Below are 24,906 nucleotides of genomic sequence, written 5' to 3' on the forward strand. Positions count from 1 at the left end.
CCTTCCACAGCAATAAAAATAATTTCATACTCCTGGGAAAGCCTGTCCCAAATCTTCAACATATTGATCCCAGGGCCTCTCGCCTTTCTAGGAATAACTTGAGAGCCCTTTAACTCACTTTATATATATTCATATTCCCTCAGGCAGCAAAATGATAACCCCGACATTAACGACAATACTAATAATGTAAATAAGGGCAGAAGCAGTGTGCTTAGTGGTTAAAAGCCGGCTTTGCAACCGGCCTCTCCTAGCACTGAACCCTACCTGGTTCCACCACTCACTTGCTCTGTGCCCTTGGGCAAGTCCTATACCCCTCAGGGTCCAAATTTGCTCACAGGCAAAATAAAAATGAGAGCCCTAAATTCTGGGGTTGAGATGCCATGTCAAATGCTCAACGCAGCTGCAGCAGAGTGGCTGAGAAAGGCGGCAACTGTTTACAAAGTTTAAACGCCTTCCAGCATAGTCTCTGGTTTATTCCTTCCGCCAAACTTGAGTGTGAGGCTCTGGGAGTTGAAGGGACTTATTCAGATCACACCGCTAGAAAGAAGCAGACCTCCCTGACGCTTGGTTCCTGCATCTCAAAAATCATTACTATGATTTTCCAGCAAGGGGCCCTCAGCACGAGGCCTGCGCCCGCTGAAACTTTGCCGGCGCATCTTGATGCGCGGCTTCGGGGGAGAGGCGGAAGGAAGGTGTGGGGGCCTGTTGGGGGCACAATGCGCAGCTCAGGTCTCTCCGAGGCCGCCCCAGGCCCGGCCGGGGTGCGGCGAGCGCCCCCCGCGGGGCACCGGGCCCTCCCACGCCAGGGCCCCCGCCCCCGACTCACAGAGCGCGCCCTCCGTGGGCCTCAGTGGCCGGGCCGTCCCGCCGCCTGGACCCCTGTCACCTCCCCGCCTCCAGCGGCCCCGGCTTTCTCCACCGCGAGCTCCTTAGTTACCGTTGCCACGCAAGCCCCGTCCCCAAGGTAACCGCCGCCTGGGCGACGGGCCGTAAAGCGGGAGGGCCGGACGGTGGTCACGTGCCCAAGGCTCTGCCGTAAGCGGGCCGGCACGCCCCCTGGCGGTCCCCGGGGAACGGGCGCGGCCGCCACTCGGGCAGCGAAGTTGGCCTTCTTCCTGGCCGCTTCTTTCCTCCTGTTCCTCTCCCAACTTTTTCCCCCAGGCGCCGAAGTCTGAGAAGCTGCAGCGGTGGATGCTTGCACCTCTGACTTTCTGAAGGCTTGACGAGATGAAGTGAAGAAGTATGAGCTGTTTGGCAAAATTCTCTTTGCCGAAAGCAAACTAAATTTCCCGGTTTCACAGACGCAGCACACAGATTTGCCCTCCACACTTTCTCTACGTGTTGTGTGCAGTGTTTTAGCTGGCTGGGATTACACGTTATATAGGTTACATGATCTTGCTGTTCTGATCACAAAATGTTTCTGCAAAACCAGCTTCGTTGAATCTACTGGGATCACTTCAAAGTGACTCTCAGAATCTCAAAGACACAGCACACGTGGCCATCCTGAGGTTTCTAAAGGGAGACTTGGCAGGAAACTCTTTGGTCCTCTCATTTTAGGACAGTGTGAATGATGCTCCCTATCCCCTACCCCCAGGTCCCACCCAATGCTGGTTGATTAATAAGCATACATCTCAAAAAAAAAAAAAAAAAAAAAAGGATCAAACTGATGGTACAAGCTGTGTTTATTATAAACTAGGATTTATAAAAAGAGATTGGAAAACACACTTGAAATCAGAACACACAATTTAAACAGCAAACACTGGTAAGCGTGGCATGTTCTGTGCCTACAAGGGGGGAACACATGTGGAGGTACAGCTAGAATACAGTTTGGGGCAAGAACTCAACAGGAAGGCTTTCCAGTTGAGAGATGAGAATCCATGCCTTGAAGTACTGCCCCGGTACTGACTCCTGTCAAGGCAAGCTGGTTTCTGTATCCAACCCAAGCAAATCCACTCCCAAGGAGCACAGGCATGCCAACAGAATGGGCCACACCTGACCTCTGAAACAAAGTGGTCTGCAAGAACTATGGAGATAAACGTGGTGATAGGTGAAGAAAGAAAGACACAGGGTCACTAAGAATCACCGAAACCCGTGCTGTCACGTGGAAGAGAGAAAATAAAAGGAAGGAGGCTGATTCAAGAAGTCAGATTGGCACACACTGCTGGTTCCCCTTAGCCATCAAGCACACCTTGGCAGTTTACAAGCTACTCTTGATCTGAGCGGATGACCAGGAGGCTCAATTATAAAAAGTCAAATTAGAAGAGAATTTGCAAGGTTTTTTTTATTCCAGAAACAAAGGGAGCTTGCTGCCCTCTGGTGGGTTATAGAAAAGGAAGCTGACACCATGGTGGGCTACCTGGGGAGCCTCCTGGCTTTCCCTGTTCTTCCAGGGAGCAATTTTGGCCCCGGATGTCCAACTGCTGGCCCATCTGCCAAGGGTGCAATTTCTGTATCCAGAGCAGCAATGCCACAATGCAAATGCAGATGGTGCAGCCTGAGTGTTTGGAAACCTCAGTCACTAAGGATGACATTCCTGAAGTATTGTTGGCCGAATCTTGACTTCAGCACCACTGTTGGTTTGTTCTGTCCAACCCCGGTTTTTGTTTTGTTTTAAAGTAAGCCGTATGTCCCATGTGGGGCTTAAACTCAGAACCCCAAGATCAAGAGTCGCATGTTCTACTGACCTAGCCAGCCAGGTGCCCCTGTTCTGTCCACTTTTTTTTTTTTTTTAAAGTAATCTCTATACCCAACGTGGGGCTTGAACCTACAACCCTGCGATCAAGAACTGCACGCTCCACTGACTGAGCCAGCCAGGCGCTCCTGTCCGACTTTCTAAAATAATGTTCTAATTTCTGTCTGAGCTTTGGTTTGGGAGGTTCATAAGAAATTCAGTTAGGGTGATAACATGGGTCATATCAGCACTGTAAACCTGTGTTTATTTGGGGGAAAAAATCCTAAAATAAAGACATATTGGCACCTGCCAGAATAATTCCAGCCCACTTGCCCACAATCCAGATGGCTCCCACTTAGGGCCATGGCCTAATATGCAAAAGATGCCAACTACAAACCAAGTTAACAATGTCTTAATCCCAAGAGATTACACTGGGAGGCCATAGTGTTTCCACTACCCAGAAGTTCAGGCTTCCAGCCTCTTCCAGATGCTTAAGCTTCAGGGAGAGAAAAGAAGGAAGAAATCCCCACCAGACCCAAGTCCAGGGCAAGGGAAGATGTTTTCCTATTACTGTTCCCCAGAGGCAATCATCTTTGCAAAGGAATAATGTTGCAGCTGGAAGAAAAGAAAAAGGAACAACGTAAGTTTGGCAACTCCATTTAGCAAGATCAGAAAGTGAGCCGTCTGAGTGTTTCATCCACATTCTTTAATTCTTTTATTTTATTTTTTTAATTTTCTTTTTAAATGTTTATTTATTTTTGAGACAGAGGGAGACAGAACATGAGTTGGGGAGGGGCATAGAGAGAGGGAGACACAGAAATCTGAAACAGGCTCCGGGCTCTGAGCTGTTAGCACAGAGCCCGATGCGAGGCTCGAACCCACGAACCGTGAGATCATGACCTGAGCCCAAGTCGGACGCTTAACCGACTGAGCCACCCAGGTGCCCCTCTTTAATTCTTTTAAAGCACATGCCCAGTTCTCTGCACCGACAGCACAGAGCCTGCTTCTGCTTCAGAGTCTCTGTCTCCCCCTCTCTCTGCCCCTCACCTCCTCACACTCTCTCTCTCAAAAATAAATACATAAATATTTAAAAAATAAAATAAAGCAAATGCCCAGTTAATGAAAGAACCAGAGAGACCAGGGTTCCCTCTGCCTCCAGATCTGCAATCTCATTCCTGCCACAAGCATTTATCAAGAGTTTCTGCAGGCAATCTGGGGAATGCCATCATTTCCCAGTGGCCCCCACCTCCTCCCCACAGCTTTATATCCAGCAAACACCCAGGTGACAACCGACAGTTGCCTTATGAATAAACAGAAATGATACTTTACCCCAGCAGTCCTTTTCCTGCCCAGCGGGTTGGGACAAGTCTAAGCTGGTGTTTCTCCCCTCTGCGGATCACGGTCACATTCAGGGGCTTCTGAAAGGACAATAAGCTCATATATTCAACCTGTTCAGAATCCAAAGAGATTCAGACTAAAATGCCGAGATACTGATTTTTGCACATCAGGTTGGTAAGGTGCTTATATGAAGTATAACCCGGCAGCTGTCAAGAGTGTGGGGGACATGGCGCTCTTGGGGCGGCTAATGGGGCTGCAGATTGGCACCATCTTCCTGGACAAACACGTCTCCTCACGAAAAAAAAACCTTTAAAAGGTACCTACAAGATACATTTTGCAAAAGTACAAGATGATATATGAACAAAGTGTTCATTCTAGGACTGTTTATAAATTCAAAAACTGAAAACACCCAAAATATCCCTCAATAAGGTATTATTCAAATACAGCAGAGTGAATTAAGCAGTTTGGGTAAAAACAAAACAAAACGAGCAAAACATGAACCCATGTGAATACATGTTTTTTATTTTTTTACTTTTATTTTTTTCAAGGAGGCTCCATTCCCAATGTGGGGCTCGAACTCACGACCCTGAGATCAAGAGTCACATGCTTTACGGACTGAACCAGCCAGGCACCCCTCAATATACGTTCTAAAAGGACATAAAGATTGCTTCACGCATACAAAGGTTTCTGGGAGATATACGAAAAAACTGTTAACAGTAATTACTCGCAGAAGAAGCACTAGGAGTTTGGAGTGAAAGACGACATTTGCTTTTGTATCTTTCCATTCAATTAATTTGTTTTTACTATGTGTATGTATTACTTTAGTGTGAAAAATTAAAATAGCATACCAAGGAAACTTACGCATTACAACAAAGTGCATCAAAATCTAGAACTTTTGTGCATCAAAGGACACTACTGACAGAGTCAAAAGTAACTCACAGAATGGGAGAAAGTACTGGCACATCATATATCTGATAAGGGATTAATATCCAGAATAAACAAAGGACTCCTACAACGCACAATAACAGCAAACAACCTGATTAAAAATTAAGCAGAAAAACCTGAGTAGACATTTCTCCAAAAAAAGATAAACAAGTGGCCAAAAAGCACATGAAAAGATGCTCCACGTTACTAATCATTAAACAAATGCAAATCAAAACCACAATGAGGTGTCACTGCATATCCATTAGGATGGCTACTATCCAAAAACAGAAAATGACGAGAGTTGGTGAGGATGTGGAAAAATTGAAACCCGTGTGCACAGCTGCAAGAGAATGTAAAATGGTGTTGCTGCCGTGGAAAACAGGGTGACTGTTCCTCAGAAAACTGAAAGTAGGATTACTACATCGTGGGAATGCAAGCTGGTGCAGCCACTCAGGAAAAACAGTCTGGAGCTTCCTCAAAAAACTAAAAATAGAACTACCCTACGACCCAGCAATTGCACTACTAGGCATTTATCCACGAGATACAGGTGTGATGTTTCGAAGGGACACATGCACCTCAATGTTTATAGCAGTGCTATCAACAAAAGCCAAAGTAGGGAAAGAGCCCAAATGTCCAACGATGGATGAATGGATAAAGAAGATGTGGTATATATACACAATGGAGTATTACTCGGCAATCAAAAGAATGAAATCTTGCCATTTGCAACTATGTGGATGGAACTGGAGGGTATTATGCTAAGTGGAATTAGTCAGAGAAAGACAAAAATCATATGACTTCATTCATATGAGGACTTTTAAGAGACAAAACAGATGAACATAAGGGAAGAGAAACAAAACTAATATAAAAACAGGGAGGGGGACAAAACAGAAGAGACTCATAAATATGGAGAACAAACTGAGGGTTACCGGAGGGGTTGTGGGAGGGGGGATGGGCTAAATGGGGAAGGGACGCTAAGGAATCTACTCCTGAAATCACTGTTGTACTATATGCTGACTAATTTGGATATAAATTTTAAAAAATAACAAATGAAATTAAGCATTCCATAAAAAAAAGAATTACTACATCATCCTACATTTAACCCTCTTAGTATCCATCCAAAGAACTGGAAGCAGGGACTCGAACAGATATTTGTACATCCTTGTTCATAGCAGCATTATTCCTAACAGCCAAAAGGTGGAAGCAAACCAAGTGTCCATCAATGGATGAAGGAATAAACAAAATGTGGTCTATTCATACAATGGAGTATCATTCAGCCTTAAAGAGTAAGGAAATTCTGACACACACAACAATACGGGTGGACCATGAAGACATTATGCTAAGTGAAATCCACCAGCCACAAAAGAAGAAATATCATCTGATTCCACTGATCGGTCCAGAGGCATAGAGACAGAAAGCAGATTAGTGACCACCAGAGGCTTGGGGAGAGGAGAATGCAAAGTTAGTGTTTAACAGGTATAGAGTTTCAGTTTGGAAAGATGAAAAAGTTCTGGAGATGGATGGAGGGGATGGTTGCAGAACACCACGGATGTACTTAAATGCCAGAGAGCTGCGCACTTAGAAATGGTTAAAATGGGTTGAGCGTCCGACTTCGGCTCAGGTCATGATCTCACGGTTCTTGAGTTAGAGCCCCACATCGGGCTCACCACTGTCAGCCTGTCAGCACAGAGCCTGCTTCAGATCCTCTGTCCCCCTCCCTCTGTCTCTCCCCCGCTCGCACTCTCCCCAAAAATAATATTAAAAAAAAAAAATGGTTAAAATGGTAAATTTTATGGTATGTATATTTTACCACAATTTTTTTTAATTAGGGCAGATCTATCAATGTAATCTCTGAAATGTGACAAAACAGAGCATGAAGACAAAAACCAAAAAGATGCCATTTTTCACTCAGATGGTCAAAGAATGAGACTGCCAATAAATAACACAGGTGAGAGGGGTCAAGAAGCAAACCCTCACATACGCTATTCAAGAAAATGTGAACTAATCCAAGCTTTTTGGAGGACACTGTGACATCTATGGAATCTATAAATGTGCATTGCCTTTGACCCAGTAATTCCACTTCTAGAAATCTCTCGGACAGAAACCCTCCCACAAGACAAGAATATTCACGACACCACTGTTGGTGATGGGCAAACCCTGGGAACAACCTAAATGTTCTGTATGGAGGGATGGTTAAATAAAAGATGGTAGACCGAGCAATGGAATATGGTGAAGGTAGGTACGTACCCACACGGAAATCCCCTCAAAGGGGAGGGGGAAATCCAGAACAGTATGTAGGGTAGGTCTTGTTTGTCTTCTTTTTCTAAATTTTTTTTTCATGTTTATTTTTGAGAGGGGAGGGGAAGGAGAGGGGCAGAGAGAGGGAGACACAGAATCCAAAGCAGGCTCCAGGCTCCAAGCTGTCAGCACAAAGCCCGACACGGGGCTCGAACCCACGAGCCGCAAGATCATGACCTGAACCGAAGTCGGACACTTAACCGACTGAGCCACCCAGGTGCCCGTCTTCTTTTTCAAAAAGCAATCGCTATGGACATATTCATTCACACTTAGGAAATATATGAGAGATACACTGAGTGCTTTGGTTCTAGAAACAATACCCCTAGACAAACTAGAAACCCAGAGGTCATCCTTGACATGGGCTAGGTGTCATATTAAAGCCTATGTACTTCCATCCTAAAGGTCTCCTAGATTTGTCCACTTCCTTCCACCTCCAGCCCATTCACCAAAGCCACCATCACCTCTTGACCAGGCTGCTAAGACTGTCGGCCCTCCAATCAGCTCTCTACCTAGCATCTGGAGAAATCTTTCCAAGACACAAAGGTGCTTGCATCTGTTCCTCTCAGCTTGCAAATGTACGTATGGCTCTCTACTGCTCCTCAGGAAAAAAGAACTACATCTTGACTAGGGACCACAGGGCCTCATGCATTCTGGCCCCTGCCAACCTCCCGGACCTGCCTCCTCCTCCCTTCCTCTCTCCCCCTTGCTCTGGTCTCCAACCATCTTCTCCAGCCCTCCCACCTCAGGGCCATGACCCTGCTGGAAAACTCCTCTCCCCGCCAGTCTCCAGCCTTGAACAACTTCTAACACTCACAGGTCACGTCCTCGGGAACCTTATCCTAACCCCCGTCGTTGCTCTCCTAGCCTCCTCAATCTTTTCCTTCATAATACTCATGACAGTATAGAATTACCTTGGATTAATGCTGGTCTCTCCCACCAAAGCGTCCCCGAGGCAAGGGCCTTCTGTTTACCTTTGTTGTTCCCACTTCAGCACCCGCACCTTGTCCAGCACTCAAACAGAGCAGGGAGGGTCCTCGGGAGGGAGAGACTCAGGACTTTTATCCTTTCCTCAAAACCTTTTGCATTAAAAGTGCATTATTTTTGGGGCGCCTGGGTGGCTCAGTCGGTTAAGCGTCCGACTTTCGCCCAGGTCATGATCTCACGGTTCGTGGGTTCGGGCCCCACGTCGGGCTCTGTGCTGACAGTTCGGAGCCTGGAGCCTGCTTCAGATTCGTGTCTCCCTCTCTCTCTGCCCCTCCCTAGCTCACACTCTCTCTCTTCGTCAAAAATAAACTTTAAAAAAAAATTTTTTTAAGTGCATTTTTATTTATGTGAGATATAATTCACATACCATAAAATGCATTTCAAAGTATACAATACGGTGCATTTTAGTATATTCAGAGATTTGTACAACCACTCCCACTATCAATTCCAAGACATTTTCATCCCTCAAAAGGACCCCAGTACCTATTAGCAGTCACTCCCGGTGCCCTCCTCCACTCAGCCTCTGGCAACCACCAACCTGCTTCCTGTCTCCGTCCATCTGCCTGTTCTGGACACTTCACATAAATGGAATTCTCAGATACGCAGCCCTCTGTGCCTGGCTGCTTTCACTTGCCACAAATCCTTTCAAGGTTCATCCATATTACAGCAGGCCAGCACTCCATTCCTTTCCACAGCTCAATAAAATAAACGTTGTTTATACTAAAGATGACTTTTTTTTAAATTTCAGATTTGTTTTCCTTTGAAAATACATGCATTTGATCCAGAAAGGCAGCTTTAGGAAGTTATCAAAAGAAACAGAGATTGGTCTACAAGAGTGTTCATTTCCAGGTTTCCCTAAAATTGGAAACCACCTAAATGTCTAATAACAGAATATAGTGGGTTTTTTTGTTTTTTTAATCATTTTTCTACGGACACAGAGCGGACCCCTGATTCTCAAGTCGGGATTCTGGTTCCAGGAGGATCCAGGGCCCTGAGGGGGGTGAGGTGTTCCAACCCCAGCAGCTCAGCTTTTTTTTATCTATTTGATATATTGGAATTCCCCAAGAAATTTCATTTGAAGAAAAGGTTCTGTCGCTTAAAAATGTTCAATGACTACTTTTGTAAGGAAGGATCTATAGCGTTATTAACTATAGTCACCATGCTGTGCATTACAGTACATAGTAATGTTGTATAGCATATTTGAAAGTTGCTATGAGAGTAAATCTTAAAAGTTCGCATCACAAGAAAAAAATATCTAACTATGGTGATGGATGTTAACTAGACTTATGATGATCATTTTGAAACATATACAAAAATGGAATCATTACGCTGTATACCCAAAACTAATATAATGTTATACGTCGATTATACCTCAGTAAAGAAGAAAAAAGCGGGGGGGGGGGGCTCACAGATCTACGAAGAGCTTAAGAATATATTTAACTAGAAAAGACAGACTCAAAACCAGTAGCTGTTATCACTAATCACCAAAAAGCGGAAACAACCTAAATGTCCCTCCCTGGTAAACGGGTAGGCAATCTGGCGTTCACCTACACGGTGCAGCACTACTGAGCAACAGACAGGAGTGACTACACGCACGCACGACGACGTATGAATGAATGAATCGCAGACACATGATGCAGAGTGAAAAGAAGCCAGACTTAAAGGGCCCCATATACTGGGCAGTTCCATTGACAAGCCATTCTTGAAAGGGTGAAACTACAGGGTTGGAGCACAGCCGCGCGGCTGCGTGGGGTGGGGGCTGGGGGAGGGGTTCGCCACCAAAGGACATGGGGCCATTTCGGGGAGGATGACGGAATTGCTCTGTATCTTCATTACAGCGGCAGTTACCAAACTAGGTACGTGTGTCAAAATTCACAGCACCGCACAATGAAAAGGGTAAATGTGACTGTAGGTAAATTACACCTTAATCAAGATAACCAGGAGCTCTATATGCTGGTATATGAACAGACTGACCCTGGAAGGACACACAGCTGGAAAGTGGCTACTTCTAGGAGGAGGGGGAGATTCTCCACCATGTGTTCTTTGGTTCTGCCTTAAACTCATGTTATGTATTACCTCTTCGAGAAAAAAAAAGGCACATTTACAAAACAAACCAGTAACAATGATCCCAGACACCTGCAAGTTTTGAAGTATGTGCACCAAGGTGTGCAAGAGACATGAGTAAAACCGTAACACGAGGAAACTCCAGGGAAAAGGAGTGAAAGATCAAGAGAGACGCTGGGTAAACATAACAGAATGAAACTACACCTGCACCACTTCCAGGAGCCTCACTGACAAGACAGGACAGCAGAGGGACAGCAGAGGGACACGGCCACAGGACAAATAAAACGGAAGGAGACGGTACAGAAAGAGACGGCACCAAAATGAAAAGCTAACAAACTAGACGAGTGGTAACTGAGCAAGTACGGAAAACACAAACCCTGTTCAATTTACCCCTGTAAATTAAAGAAAAAAACCATTTCCAAGTAATCAAAATCACCATAAACTAAGTTAAAAGACCAGGAGCTAACAGGAGAAACATATGTAATGTGAAAACAGGCAAAGGTTTAGTATCTGTTATGTTAAAAAAATTCCTACAAATCACTTTTTTAAAGGGACGAATACCCCAATGAAAAAAAAATATATAAACAATCCACAGAAATCAAAATATGACCATTAATGCACATAAAAAAAAAAGGACACTCAACCTCACTGGTAACCAGGAAAATACAAATGAAAATAAGATGCCACTTTGGCAAAAACGTTAAAAGTAATAGAGAGTTCTGTTGATGACGTGATGCTCTCAGGCACTGCTGGTCAGGGTACAAATTAGTAAAACTTCTTCAGATTACCTACTGTAACTGTGTATAATACACTGAGAGCCTGTAAGTACTTTCCGGTATCAATGTCAAGAAATAGCACATGAACAAGAATATGTGACCGTTCGTGCTGGTAAAAAACCAGCGATCACCAAAACGTCCACTGATAAGGCAGGGGATGGACAAACTGGGGTCCACTCATACAACGGAGTGCTGTGCAACAGTGTAAAAGAGCAAGGTATGTGGAAACGAAAAGACTTCCAAGAAACACTGCTGAATGAAAGCAGGGATAGGAAGGAGGAAGGGGTATTTAGATAGGGCGGCTGCAAAGGTCTTATACAGGTGTCATCTGTACAAGATGAGGGATGGGCCTAAGGGAGAAAAAAACACTCCAGCAAGTGCAAAGGCGCTGGGCCTGAGCAACATCTCTCTGAAGGCAGTAAAGACCCCAGCGACGATTCCTGGCCCTAGCGATTCCAGGGTTACTGACCGGATGTGACTTCCAACTCACCCCCTCACTGTGTTGCACCACGTTGCCAATGTTATGCAGAGACTGGAAGTTTTGGGTGTTCACAGAGCCAAACTCCACAATCTCATCATCCACTTGCAGACCCTAGACAGAGAAGAGAAAATAGAAAATGAAGGTAGAGGTTAAATGTGCTTCTGGTTTCTTTACCCTTCCACATCCAACTTTAACACCCAGGCCAAGAACGTGTTTTCTACAGGGGAGAATGGCAGGCACAAAGCAAAGAGGTCAGGGGTTTAGCTACTGCACACGGGAGAGGGTGGTGGATAACTGGGCCACCTCCCCCTGCGGGTTCCTTCTGGGACAGATCTAGTGAAAGGGGGCCACATCTGCCCAATGTCTGATAAAAGCTGGGGTTGTACAGGCCTTCAAGAATGAGGGGAAAAACCACATGCTGCCTTCTGGGGTCCCGACCCAGGTTCAGGGGCAAGAAGAGGCAGAGCAATCTGAGCTTATTTTGTTCAGGGGTCAGGATTTAGACCAGTTTGCCCTAAAGGTCCCCAGACAAGCAGCCACAGGCGCAAGGCTGACCCAGGGCTAGTGTGACCCTTTCATTCCAAAAACACAGATCAGGATTCATTCACTCCTTCAACTTATATTTGTCGCGGGCCAACTACAGCCTGTGCTCGATGCTGTGGATAGAGTAATGAGTACAACGAAGCTTCTGTGTAACTTAACGTCTTGTGACCATTAAAGACGGCTGGCAGGCCCTGGCTCCAGGACCCGGTTCCATAACTGAGGAGCAATGTGTACTGGCACAAGTTACTTCAGAGCTCAGGGGCTTTTTTTCATGGGCAAAATGGGGGTAAAGATTACTGCCTATCCCAGAAGGTGGCTGTGGGAGTAAAGATTAAATATGCAACCACATAAAACCTTGAACATGATGTTCAGAGTAGCATTCTTAATAATTGCCAAAAAAATGGAAAAAAAACCAAATGTTAACTGGTGAATGGATAAAAACAATGTGATGCAGCCATACAATAGAATATTAATCAGCCATAAAAAGGAAAGAAGGGGGTGCCCAGGGGGCTCAGTTGGTTGAACATCCGACTTTGCGCAGGTCAGGATCTCAGTTTGTGGGTTCGAGCCCACATCGGGGTCTGTGCTGGCAGCTCAGAGCCTGGAACCTGCTTCGGAGTCTGTGTCTCCCTCTCTCTCTGCCCCTCCCCTGCTCGTGCTGTCTCTCTCAAAAACAAATAAACATTAAAAAATTTTTAATAAATAAATAAAAAAGGAAACAAATAGGGATACATGTTCCATCAGGGATGAACCTTGAAAACATGATACTAAGTGGACAAAGCCAGTCATAAAGCATCATACGTTATATGATTCCATTTACATAAAGTATTCAAAATAGGCAAATTCATAGAGACAGAAACCAGACTTGTGGTTCCAAGGGGCTAGGGGAGATGGGGCTGGGGGTACAGGGTTTCTTTCTAGAATAATGAAAATATTCTAAAATTGATTGCAGTGATAGATACATAGCTCTGTGAATACACTAAAAGCCATGGAATTGCATTTTTTTTTTTTTTTTTTTTAGTTTATTTTTGAGAGAGAATACAAGCGGAGGAGGGGCATGGAGAGAGGGAGACACAGAATCTGAAGCAGGATCCAGGCTCTGAGCTGTCATCACAGAGCCTGATGTGGGGCTTGAACTCACAAAGTGCAAGATCATGAGCTAAGCCACAGTCGGACGTTTAACCGACTAAGCCACCCAGGTGCCCCGGGAAATCATATACTTTAAATGAGTAAATTTTACAGTGTGTGAACTGTATTCCAGTAAAGCTATTTAAAACTTTTAAAAATACACCAGGTAAGATCTGTAAGTCATTCGGCAGGACAGCCAGTGCCCAGCAAGGGTTCAGTAAATGGTGGCTACCGTTGTCATTCTCGTGTCTATTACTCACAGCCCAGCTAAAATACGCCCAACAAGAGGTCCTCTTTCCCTCTCTAGCAATATTTATCACCTCCTGCCTGTGTCCCAGGCCTCCCCCTGACCAGTCTGGTGGGAAGCTGGGACTGACTCCTCTCGAAACCCTGGCCCCAGCACAGGGCCGGGCCCCCAGGCCTTGGCCAGTGCTTGCCAAGTGAGTGGGTAAAGTGAAGCTGCAGCATGGAGAGATGACGAGTCTGTGTCCACAGTCCCACCCGGCCCGCACCCCCACCCCAAGGCTACCCGACCCACGGCGCTCTCTGGCTATGGATTTCCGTGGCCGGGTTCTGACTTACCGCGATGCTGGCCGGGGAGCCAGGGCTGATGCTGTTCACTTTGGCGAAGGCCTGAGGGGGGCTGAGGCCCTCGCTCTGGTCCAGGTTGCGGCTCATGGCCTCTTTGTGGGCCTCAGCCATGTCCCGGGCCTGCTTCTCCTTGTCCCGAGCATGCAGCTGGTGCAGGGCTTCCTCCACCTGCTTCATGACCGCCTTGTGATCGTTCTGCAGGCCTGGGAGGAGAATGCCGTATCAGGGGACAGGGAAGACAGCGGAGGACATGAGACTCCCACGTTCATTCACTGAATATTCAACAAGCACCTCCTACATGCCAGACACTGGACTAGGGGCTGAGGACAAACGTGTGGCCGAGACAGGGGACTACCCTCACGAAGCTCAGTCTAGCAATGGAGGCAGCCACAGTCACATCTGATGACTGTGATGAGGGCTGGCCAGCCAGGACCTGACCTTTTTAGTCTAGGAGATGAGGGGAGACTTCCCCAAGGCAGCGCCGTTTCAACTGAGACTTGAAAGGTGAGCAGAGGAATCGTCCCGCTTTACTTCTCACCTAATTCCTCTGGAATGAAAAATGATGCCTAAGTCTACTAATACATGGCAAGTGATGTTCGGTCTGAGACCTAACAGGACAAAAGCTGGAAATGAGGAACCGTGGGGTAAAACCCTCTGATTTTTTTCAGTACTGATGGCTAATTCAAAATGTTGCGAAATAGGGCGCCTGGCTGGTTCAGTCAGAAGAGGCTCTTGATCTCTGGGGTTGTGAATTCAAGCCCCACGTTGGGTGTAGAGATTACTAAAAAAAAAAAAAAAAAAAAAAAAAAAGATGTTGTGAACCACGATGCTAGTGAGTAAGTCACCGCAGCAGGCCAGTGCAGCACTGGCCTGGTTGGCAGCATTTTGATAACTTTCTAAACCTAAAAACAATTTCCTCTATTTCCTTCATTCAAGCCATGTCACTCCCAAGGTTCCCTTTGAGGAGTTTCAGAGGCCAGAGCCGCCAACCAGCACTGCCCGCCAATCCACGTCCAGCATCTGTGGGTCAGGGACTTTCAGACTTTCCAGATGTCCTCGACTGTAAGCACACATGGCCACCTGACCTGGTTCCTCTGTCTCTGTCACTTCGAGGGAAGGGGAGGCCCTCAGGCATAATGGGACTCTGGGACCCAACCCACAGGAGCAGACACAAGAAAAGAACCCAGATTTGAATAAGTAGAGACATATACGTGGGCAGGAAGACTTAAAACGGTGTCAACATATAATATGTGGTCACTGTCTGACTAGAAAAGACCCCCTGGACAGTAAGCTCCGCAAGGACCCCCAGAATCGTCAGCAGTGCCTGGCACATGGTAAGTACTCCATATATAGCTGCCGGGTGATGGAATGGATAACTTCACTTATAATCTATTGCAATTCTAATCAGAATTCCAAAAAAAGTTATTCTCTTGGACAAAATGTTTCCAAGGCCTAGTTCAAAAAAATAAATTTGCAACTATAACAAATTCAGTATACTAAGATGTTAATAATAGGGAAAGCTGGGGACTGCATGGGACCTCTCTGTTAATATGTTTCCCATCTTTCTGTAAATCTAAAACTGTTCTAAAAAATAGAATCCATTTTTCTTTTTTCTTTTTTTTAATGTTCATTTAGAGAAAGAGAGAGAGGGCAAGCATGCATGAGCAGGGAAGGTGCAGAGAGAGAGTGAAAGGGAGAATCCCAAGTAGGCTCCACGCTGTCAGGGCAGAGCCCTTCTCGGGACTTTATCTCACAAACCATGAGATCATGACTTGAGCCAGAATCAAGAGTCCGACACTTAACCGACTAAGCCGTACATACAGCCCCCACGCCCCCTCCCCAAATCCATTTTTAAAAATACAAGAGGAGCACATGACTGGTTCAGTTGGTGGAGCATGTGACCTGATCTCAGGGTTGTGAGTTCAAGCCCCATGTTGGGCATAGAGTTTAGAGTTTACACACACACACACACACACACACACACACACACACAAAACAAGAAACTTCTGAGAATAATTTTTCAAAAGGTTGATCAGCATTGCTCAACCAGATTCCTTTTTTTTTTTTTTTTTAATGTTTATTCAGTTTTTGAGAGACAGAGTGCAAGCAAGGGAGGGACAGAGAAAGAGGGAGACACAGAATCTGAAGCAGGCTCCAGGCTCTGAGCTGTCAGCACAGAGCCCAACACGGGGTTTGAACTCATGAACTGCAAGATCATGACCTGAGCCGAAATCTGACGCTTAACCAACTGAGCCACCCAGGTGCCCCACAACCAGATTCTTAAATACAATAAAGTCATTAAGACAGTGTGACACCGGGGTGCTTGACTGGCTCAGTCAGAAGAGCATGTGACTCTTGATCTCAGAGTCATGAGTTCAAGCCCCAAGTTGGGTGTAGAGATTACTAAAGAAATAAACTTAAAAAGACAGTGTGATATTAGCAAAGAGATGTATCAACAGAACAGTGCAAAAAACTTGAGACCTAAATATGTCTAAAAATTCTCTATGTAATACTGCTAGCATTTCATATGAATGGAGAAAGAATAGGCTATTTAATAAATGGTGTTGGGAGGCGCCTGGGTGGCTCAGTCGGTTGGGCGGCCGACTTCAGCTCAGGTCATGATCTCGCGGTCTGTGAGTGAGTTCAAGCCCCGCGTCGGGCTCTGTGCTGACAGCTCGGAGCCTGGAGCCTGTTTCAGATTCTGTGTCTCCCTCTCTCTGACCCTCCCCCGTTCATGCTCTGTCTCTCTCCGTCTCAAAAATAAATAAATGTTAAAAAAAAAAAAAAATTAAAAAAAAAAAATGGTGTTGGAACATCCGGGTAACCACCCGGAAACAAATAAGTCAGTGCCCTCTCTCACACCGTAGGCTCCGCTTCTCAAATTTCCCCCAGAATCCTAAGTGCCCAGAAAGCAGGCCACACCCCTGGGGAGTCTGAGGGTTTAGCCAAAAGCCCCAAATTTCCCTCAGTCTGATCGTCTTAATATGGCTTTTCCCTACCCTGTACCTTCCCTTTGTTTCAATACAAAGATGGCGTGCTTCTTTCCCCCAAATCAAATCTTCGAGGCAAAGTGACACTCTAAGAAGCTGTTCTGGGATCACACTGCAGCTTTGAGGAATGGTCGGCACCTTGAGCAGTGTCTCCTGCGGTTACTCGCGACCCCAGTGAGCAGCTCAGCTTTATACCACGACGTGCTGAGGACGGAGTTGAGGTTCACGCACATAAAACGAGGTCCCTGAGTGACAAATGTGCACGACAAGTTCCCCTCTAACAGGACTTTGTGGCAGAGGCTGCTGGTTGCCCGCCTGTGACGGGGTGAATAATGGCCCCCAAAGGTGCTCTCGTCCTTGTCCCCAGAAGCCGCCCAATATGTTACTTTCCGTGGCCAAGGGGGCTTTTTCCAGAGGTGGTTAAGTTCAGGACACTGAATGGGGAGATCATCCTGGATTACCCAGATGGGGGGCCCAGTGTGACCACGAGGGTCATAAGTGAAAGAGGAAGGCAGAGAGTGACAGGAGGAGGTGGGACGGTGGGACCAGAAGCTGGGGATGACCTTGCTGGCTTTGACGATGGAAGGAGCTATGAGCCACAGGACACAGGCACCTCCAGAAGCTAAGATAAGGAAGATAAGGAAATGGGCTCTTCCCTAGAGCCTCCTGAAGGAACACAGCCCTGCCAACACCTCCACCTTAGACCCGTGACACCCATTTGGACACCTTATTATCGTAAGAGTAAATCTGTGCCATTTGAAGCCACTAAGTCTGAGAATTTATTCTAGCAGAAAACAGAGAACTGATACACTATCCAAACACTTCTCTCCACTTGTTCCTCAACCATGAACAAATAATGATTTTATTTAGGATCGGGAGATGCCCACCGTGGGGTACATCCCCCAACATGTCTTGCCGGCAGAGGGGCCTCGGAGGCGAAACAGAAATCACTGCAGCAAGGTGGGGGTGGGCCCCCAGGACAGATCTTTGAAGGGAGGGTGCTGGCTGGCTAAGGACCTTTCGTCCTCCTTACTTTCTTCCTTCCCTCCCTTCCTGCTTGGCGCACGGACACGGTGACCCTAAAGCTAGACATGTCCTAAGGATGGCAGAGCCAGGGATGTGGCGGCCAGCCCTGCACTGCAGACCTCCAAACGTCCGTACCGAGGGACTGAGCACTTCTGTGTGAGTGACCACAGCCAGGTCACTATCCTTACCAGCTCATACATAACTGCTTTGATTAGGATTGTGAGCAATATTTGACTTGGGCTTCTATTACCATTTCAGAAAAGTTTCCAGAGTGAAGCAAAGTCCTTAAAAACGAAATGAAAAACGAAACCGTAAATTTAGAACCCTAGAGGCCAAACCATTTCCTCCGTTCTGAGTCCCTCGATGCGGGGGGGGGGAACGGTAAGAGAATCGCATCAGGGCAGAAGAGGGGGAAGCAGATTACTATGGAAGAAGGAGATTTCACTTGTGTGCCTTCAGCCTCGGGAAGGGCCCTGCACGCGCACCACTCACAGACGATGTTGTGCCTCGCGGTCCGGACTTGGTACAGGTCCACATCTGAGCGGGGGTACCCCTCGCAGTCCACCAGCGGCTCACTCATGCCAACGCCTTTTTGCTGGAGGGAAGACACACGGTTAAGATTTCGCAGGTGTGAAGTCCTCCAGACCTCCTTCCCTGTGCAGCCATCATAAAGGCGACAGTAACAAAAGCCGCCACATGCTGATCGCTTAGCACAGGCCACGGACTTTCCCCACACGCTCCCTCAACCACCCTCAAAGTGGGGGGGGGGGGGGGCACTATATTTTTTTATTGATTTCTAATAACACAAGAAATGCAGGAATCCAGTCTCCTCTTTTGAAGTCAGAACAGTGCAGAATAAGCTCTGCAGCTCATCCCCAAGGCCAGCCTCTTGGACTCCTCCAAACACTCCTTCCTACAGCAGCTGATACCTGGCTGGTGGCCTTGGAAGCTGGAGGGGAGTGAAAACCCCAAAGGACATCCAGCTGTGGCAGGACCTTGGTTCTTTCTGAAAGTAAAAAGAGATCTGAAAGGGATTTCAAAAGGTTTTTCATCCCTCAAGGACACACTGACATCAATTGCCTCTGGGGAAAGGAATTGGGTGGGTGGCTGGGGGACAGGGAGGGAAGAGGGACTTTTCATTTTATACCCTTTGGTAGACTCTGAGTTTTGACCGTGGACGTATATTCCCTATTCAAAACAATACGTTTTAACATTTTAAAGACTTTTCCTGCGTAAATCAGAGCACAGCGCACAAAGGCAATGCAAAGTGTCGTGTTGTGTGATAGAGGGTAGAGATTTTGCAGTCAGACTTTGATTTTTTTTACTTTTTTTTTTTTTTTAATGTTTATTTATTTTTGAGAGAGACAGAGACAGAGTGTGAGTCGGGGAGGGGCAGAGAGAGAGGGAGACACAGAATCCAAAGCAGGCTCCAGGCCCTGAACTGTCAGCACAGAGCCTGATGTGGGGCTCGAACCCACAAACTGTGAGAGCATGACCTGAGCTGAAGTCAGATGCTTAAATGACTGAGCCAGTCAGGTGTCCCAGTCAGACTTTGATCTGAATCCCAGTTTTGCCGCGTACAATCTGGGTGCCCTTGGTTAAGACTCCTCTCCAAGCCTCAGCCTCCTCAATTATCAAATGGGAATAATGGCACTCACCTCCCTTCCCACTCGCGATGAGAATTAATGAGTTGACCTGTGTGGACAGCTTAGCTCAGTGCTAGGCGCACCCACAGTGGGGTGAATAGTGGCCCCCAAAAGATATGCCCCAAGTCCTAAACCCCCAGAACCTGTATATGTGACTATTTGGAAAAAGGATTTGGAGATGTAATTAAGGCTCTTGAGATGAGACTGTCTTAGATTCAGGGTGGGCTCCAAATCCAATGACAGATATCCTTGTTGAAAAGGAAGGGAGATCCAGGACAGGGGATCGTGTGACCAGGGGCAGAGACTGGCGTTATCCAACTGTAAGCCAGGGACGGCCGGCAGCCACCAGGAAGTAGGACAGGGACATGACATGGAACAGATCCTCCCTCCGAGCCCCCAGAAGAAACCAACCCTGCTGACATCTTGATTTCAGACTTCTGGCCTCCACAACTGTGAAAGACTAAATGTGTCATTTTAAGTCACCCTGTTTTGTGGTAATTTGTTACTGCAGCCCTAGGAAATTAATACGCATAAAAGTAACAAGTCACGGCTGTAATTGTGGCAGCAGCAGAAAAGGTGCCCAGGATACATATATGCAGGACGAAAGATTCCATTCACTTCTCTATCTGGAAGCCACTGGGTTACACCTACTGTTTCCCGTTATTAACTGAAGTCCGTAGTTTACCTCAGCCTTCGCTCTTAGTGTCTTACATTCTATGAGTTTGGACCAATGTTTAATGAATGTACCCATCATCACAGTGTTACACAGGGTATTTTCACTGCCCTAAAAATCCTCTGTCCTCCACCTATTCATCCCCACCACTACCCCTGATCCCTGGCAACCCCTGATCTTTTTACTGTCTCACAGTTTTGCTTTTTCCAGATTCTGGTTGGAATCCTACAGATGTAGTCTTTTCAGACCGGCTTCTTTCAGTCGGTAATATGCAATTAGGGTTCCTACACATCTTTTCAGAGCTTGCTAGCTTATTTAGTTTTAGCACTGAGTAACATTCCGTTGTTTTGAGATACCACAATTTATTTATCTATTCACCTACTTAAAGACCTCTTGGTTGGGACTCCTGGGTGGCTCAGTCGGTGAAGCATCCGACTCTTGGTTTTGGCTCAGGTCATGATCTTGAGGTTGGTGGGATCAAACCCTGCGTCAGGCTCTGTGCTGACAGCATGGAGCCTGCTTGGGATTCTCTCTCTTTCTCTATGTTCTCTGCCCCTCCTCCGCTTGTGCTCACTCGCTCGCTCTCTCAAAATAAATAAATAAACTTAAAAAACAACAACACCTCTTGGTTGCTTCAAGTTTTGGCAACGGTGAAAAAAGCAGCTATGAACATCAGGAAGGTTTTCGTGTCAACACGTTTTCAACCCCTTTGGGTAAACAGCATGGAGCACAACTGCTGGATGGGTGGTAAGAGAATGGGGAGCTTTGTAAGAAACTGCCCTACTTTTGCATCCCTATCAGCACGGGATGAGAGTTCCTCCACACCCTCACCAGCATCTGAAGGTGGCAATTCTGACACATACATAGTACATAGTAGCACCTCGCGGGTGTTTTAATTTGTATTCTCTGATGACTTAGGACGTGATGCATCTTTCTATATGCTTCTTTGCCATCTGTAGATCTTCTGTGGTGAGGAGTCTGTTAAGGTCTTTGGCCAATTTTTTTTTTTTTTTTAATGTTTTGTACTTATTTTTCAGGGACAGAGAGACAGAGCACGAGCTAGGGTGGGGCAGAGAGAGAGAGAGACAGACAGAATCCGAAGCAGGCTCCAGGCTCTGAGCTGTCAGCACAGAGCCCGATATGGGGCTCGAAACCACAAACTGTGAGATCATGACCTGAGCCAAAGTTGGATGCTTAACCGACTGAGCCACCCAGGTGCCCCCTTTGGCTGATTTTTTAATCAAGTTATTGTCTTTTTAGTATTGAGTTGGAAGAGTTCTTCGTATTTTCTGGATCCCTTGTTAGGTAACTGCAAATATTTTCTCCCATTTGGTGAACTGCCTTTTCCCTTTCTTGACTGTGTCTTTGGAAACACACATTTTAAATCCTGATCAAGTCCAATTTACCTACTTTTTCTTTTGTTCCTGGTGCTTTTGGCATCACATCTGAGAAAGCTTTGCCTGATCCAAGGTCACAAAAGTTTATTCCTAGGCTTTATTCTAAGAGATTTATAGTTTTTGCTGTCCCCTCTTTTTGAAAACAGACATAGAGCAGGGCTTCAAGCTTCAAGCTTTTAGCCAGTGATGGTAGCTAATGACAAGGAACGAACATATTATAGCACCCTGATACGTATTTTTATTTTATATTAAAGGGGAAAAAAATCTCATTTTTCCCCATATGCTGTAGAGCTATAAAATTTTCATTTAAACTAAATCAAGTAAACAAGTGGATCAACTTAAAGAAAAATACAGTACAGGAGGTATATGGATACAGCATCTGCTTGAGGTAGAAAGTAAAGTTTGGGAAACTGTTAGCATAATGTTGAAAACACAAGTTCTGGATTGAACAGGCTTGATATCTGAATCTCACTTTGAGACTTTAAGTAAGTGACTTCCCCTTTCTGAGCTTCAGGGTAACATCCTAACTTCACAGGGTGGTTGTGTGGATTTCATGATCTAACACACACATAAACCAACACTCTTCAGGCATACAATCAGCACCAATAAAATGGTACCCTGGCCTCCGTATGATGCCTCTATCTTACTCCCATCACCTAAAATGCATTCCATCCACCCTACATAAGATGTCTTTTATTCTTCCTCTGCAAATTGATTTGTGGCTTTACACTAAGTGACATAAGAAGAACTATCAGTTCAGTAGCCAGACGACCAGGGAACAAGACCCACCACTGCCACTTCCCAGCTACATGACCCTAGACTAGGTTTGCCTCACCCTGGGCCTCAGTTCCCTCCCTATACAATAATGATAAAGAGCCTTGCCTGTCACTCAAAGCTCGGTCTTTAGAGCAGCAGCATCAGCAGCGCTGGGAATTTGCTAGAAACACAGCATCTGCACCTGCGCTCCCGAGCTCATCAGAAACTGAAATTTTAACAAGATCCCCAGTGCTTGCCAAACACACGAAAGCTTAGGAAGCTCTGACGTGAGCGGGTTAGCAAAGCACAGATCTTCTGGTACAAGGTCAACAAGGACTGACGATGCTGATGACATCCGAAAATTTATTAGCTCTGTGACCCGAGGCACGTTTAAGTAACGCCTCTGTTTCCTCATCGCTAAAATGGGGAGAGTAACAGCCTCAAAAGGTTGCTGTGACGGTTAAATGAGCTCATCAACGTAAAGCAATTAAAACAGCGCCCGGCACACGGTAAGCGCTCCATAAACCCATGCTACAGCACCAACACCGATTAGTCTTAATTGTTAATATTACTTGCCTCCTGCCGACAGAGGCCGCAGTTGCCGCGCCTTGGGCTTCCCAGGGAGGGAGAGACACACAGTTGAGAGCTCAAGCACAGGCCGCCCCTGCCTCCCAGTCCTCCCAGAACCGGGTGCCAGGTCAAGAGGCCCCGGGCTCCTCCTACTCCCGCCAGGGAACCCCGAGCCCACACTCACGCTCTCCAGCACTTCATAATTGGCTTTGATCTGCGCCTCGATCTCCTCCTTGCGCCGTATCAGCTCCTGGATGTCGCTGACAGTCACTCCACCAGCCTGAGAGGAGCCTTCGCTCTGCCCGGTTTGCTCCTCCGACATCCTGGACCTCCGCGCCGTATCCTGGACTCCAGGCTTCCCGGCTTCCTGGCTGCGGACGCCTGAGGGGACTACGGCTACGGATCCGCCCGCGGGCCAAACTTCCTCGGACATCAGCAAGCGCGAGGATGGGCAAGGGGCGTGGTTTGTGGACGGGCGGGGTCGCCGGAAGCCACACCCCTCTGGAAAAAAAATTGGTCTGGTGACTAGCAAGGACCACTACGGGGAGAAAAGGATTCCAGGTCATTCACACGCGCTGTCACCAGCCGGAACAGGATGATCTCTTTCTAGGTGACTCATTTGCTTTCTACATTCATTCAACAGACATCTATTGAGCGCCTACCACGTGGTTGTGCTAGAGCACTGTACAAGGCTATCTTCAGTTCAGCTCTTCACATCTACCCAGCCCTGAGCTTTTGCAAAACACCTTCAAGCTTTATCCCCCATTTTAAAAAAAGATTTTATTTTGGGGGTGCCTGGGTGGCTCAATCGGTTTAGCGTCTGACTCTTGATTTCGGTTCAGGGCATGATCTCACTGAGTTCAAGCCCCACGTGGGGCTCTGCAATGACAGCATGGAACCTGCTTGGGAATCTCTCCCTCCCTCTGCCCCTCCCCCGGTGGTGCACATGCGCTCTCTGTCTCAAAAGAAGCTTTTTAAATTTTTTTTTTTTTTTTTTTTTTTTTTTTTTTTGAGACAGAGAAGGACAGAGCATAAGCAGGGGAGGGGCAGAGAGAGAGGGAGACACAGAATCTGAAGCAGGTTCCAGGCTCTGAGCTGTCAGCACAAAGCCCAGTGGCGGGGCTCAAACTCACAGACTGTGAGATCATGACCTGAGCTGAAGTCGGTCGCCCAACCGACTGAGCCACCTAGGCGCCCCTCTCAAAATAAACTTTAAAAAAAAAAAAAGGAAAAAAGATTTTATTTTATATTTTTTTTCAACGTTTTTTATTTATTTTTGGGACAGAGAGAGACAGAGCATGAACGGGGGAGGGTCAGAGAGAGAGGGAGACACAGAATCGGAAACAGGCTCCAGGCTCCGAGCCATCAGCCCAGAGCCTGACGCGGGGCTCGAACTCACGGACCGCGAGATCGTGATCTGGCTGAAGTCGGACGCTTAACAGACTGCTCCACCCAGGCGCCCAAAAAGATTTTATTTTTAAGTAATCTCTACACCCAATGTAGGTCTCAAATTTGCCACCCCGAGATCAAGAGTTGCACACTCCACCAGCTGAGCCAGCCAACTGCCCCCCACCTTATCCCACATTTTACAAACCCTACAAGCTTAGGTTCACATCTGGTTCTTGCCACTCACTGTAATGTGCATGACCTTAGGTAAATTACTTCACTGCTCTGAGGCTGTTTGCTCATCTCTAAAATGGTTGCATAGTGACAGTAATATATCTCAGAGAGCTGCCATTTGCCAACAAATATTTATTAAATGTCATCTATATGTCATACACTGTCCCAGGAGCTAGAAAAGTAAAGAATTGAGTTACAACTCAGTACCTCTTACATATTAAGGCCTCTATTGGGGTGCATGGGTGGCTCAGTCGGTTAAGCCTCTGACTTCAGCTCAGATCATGATCTCACAGCTTGTGAGTTTGAGCCCCCCGTTGGGCTCTGTGCTGGCAGCTCAGAGCCTGGAACCTGCTTCCAATTCTGTGTTTCCCTCTCTCCCTCTGCCCCTCCCCCACTCATGTGCGCGCTCTCTGTCTCTCAAAAATAAATACAC

The 24,906-nt window shown here is 46.5% G+C and overlaps 2 protein-coding genes across 7 annotated transcripts in view; both read right to left on the reverse strand.

Moving 5' to 3' along the window:
• The window catches only part of CFAP251 (cilia and flagella associated protein 251), a 67,663-nt gene extending 66,716 nt beyond the window's left edge, over nt 1–947 (reverse strand). For 3 of the 6 annotated variants that reach the window (XM_078435845.2, XM_060612215.3, XM_060612211.3), the window contains exon 1: nt 827–946. The gene's annotated coding sequence lies outside the window, so the exon portion shown is untranslated. Of the gene's footprint in view, nt 1–826 lie in introns of all 6 variants that reach the window. The other 3 variants (XM_060612216.3, XM_060612218.3, XM_060612217.3) reach the window with 1 other exon arrangement.
• A 717-nt stretch (nt 948–1,664) lies between these two features.
• PSMD9 (proteasome 26S subunit, non-ATPase 9) lies at nt 1,665–23,281 on the reverse strand. Its single transcript, XM_078435844.2, has 6 exons — nt 23,038–23,281; nt 18,304–18,406; nt 13,787–13,998; nt 11,543–11,644; nt 4,001–4,089; nt 1,665–3,286 (listed from the first exon to the last, which is right to left on the reverse strand). The coding sequence occupies exons 1-6, from the start codon at nt 23,173–23,175 to the stop codon at nt 3,259–3,261; spliced, it is 672 nt and encodes a 223-aa protein (XP_078291970.1). The 5' UTR covers nt 23,176–23,281; the 3' UTR covers nt 1,665–3,258.
• Nucleotides 23,282–24,906: the final 1,625 nt, after the last annotated feature.

The sequence above is a fragment of the Panthera onca genome, chromosome D3 (assembly GCF_046562875.1).
Source record: "Panthera onca isolate mPanOnc1 chromosome D3, mPanOnc1 haplotype 2, whole genome shotgun sequence".
Classification (NCBI taxonomy): Eukaryota; Metazoa; Chordata; class Mammalia; order Carnivora; family Felidae; genus Panthera; species Panthera onca.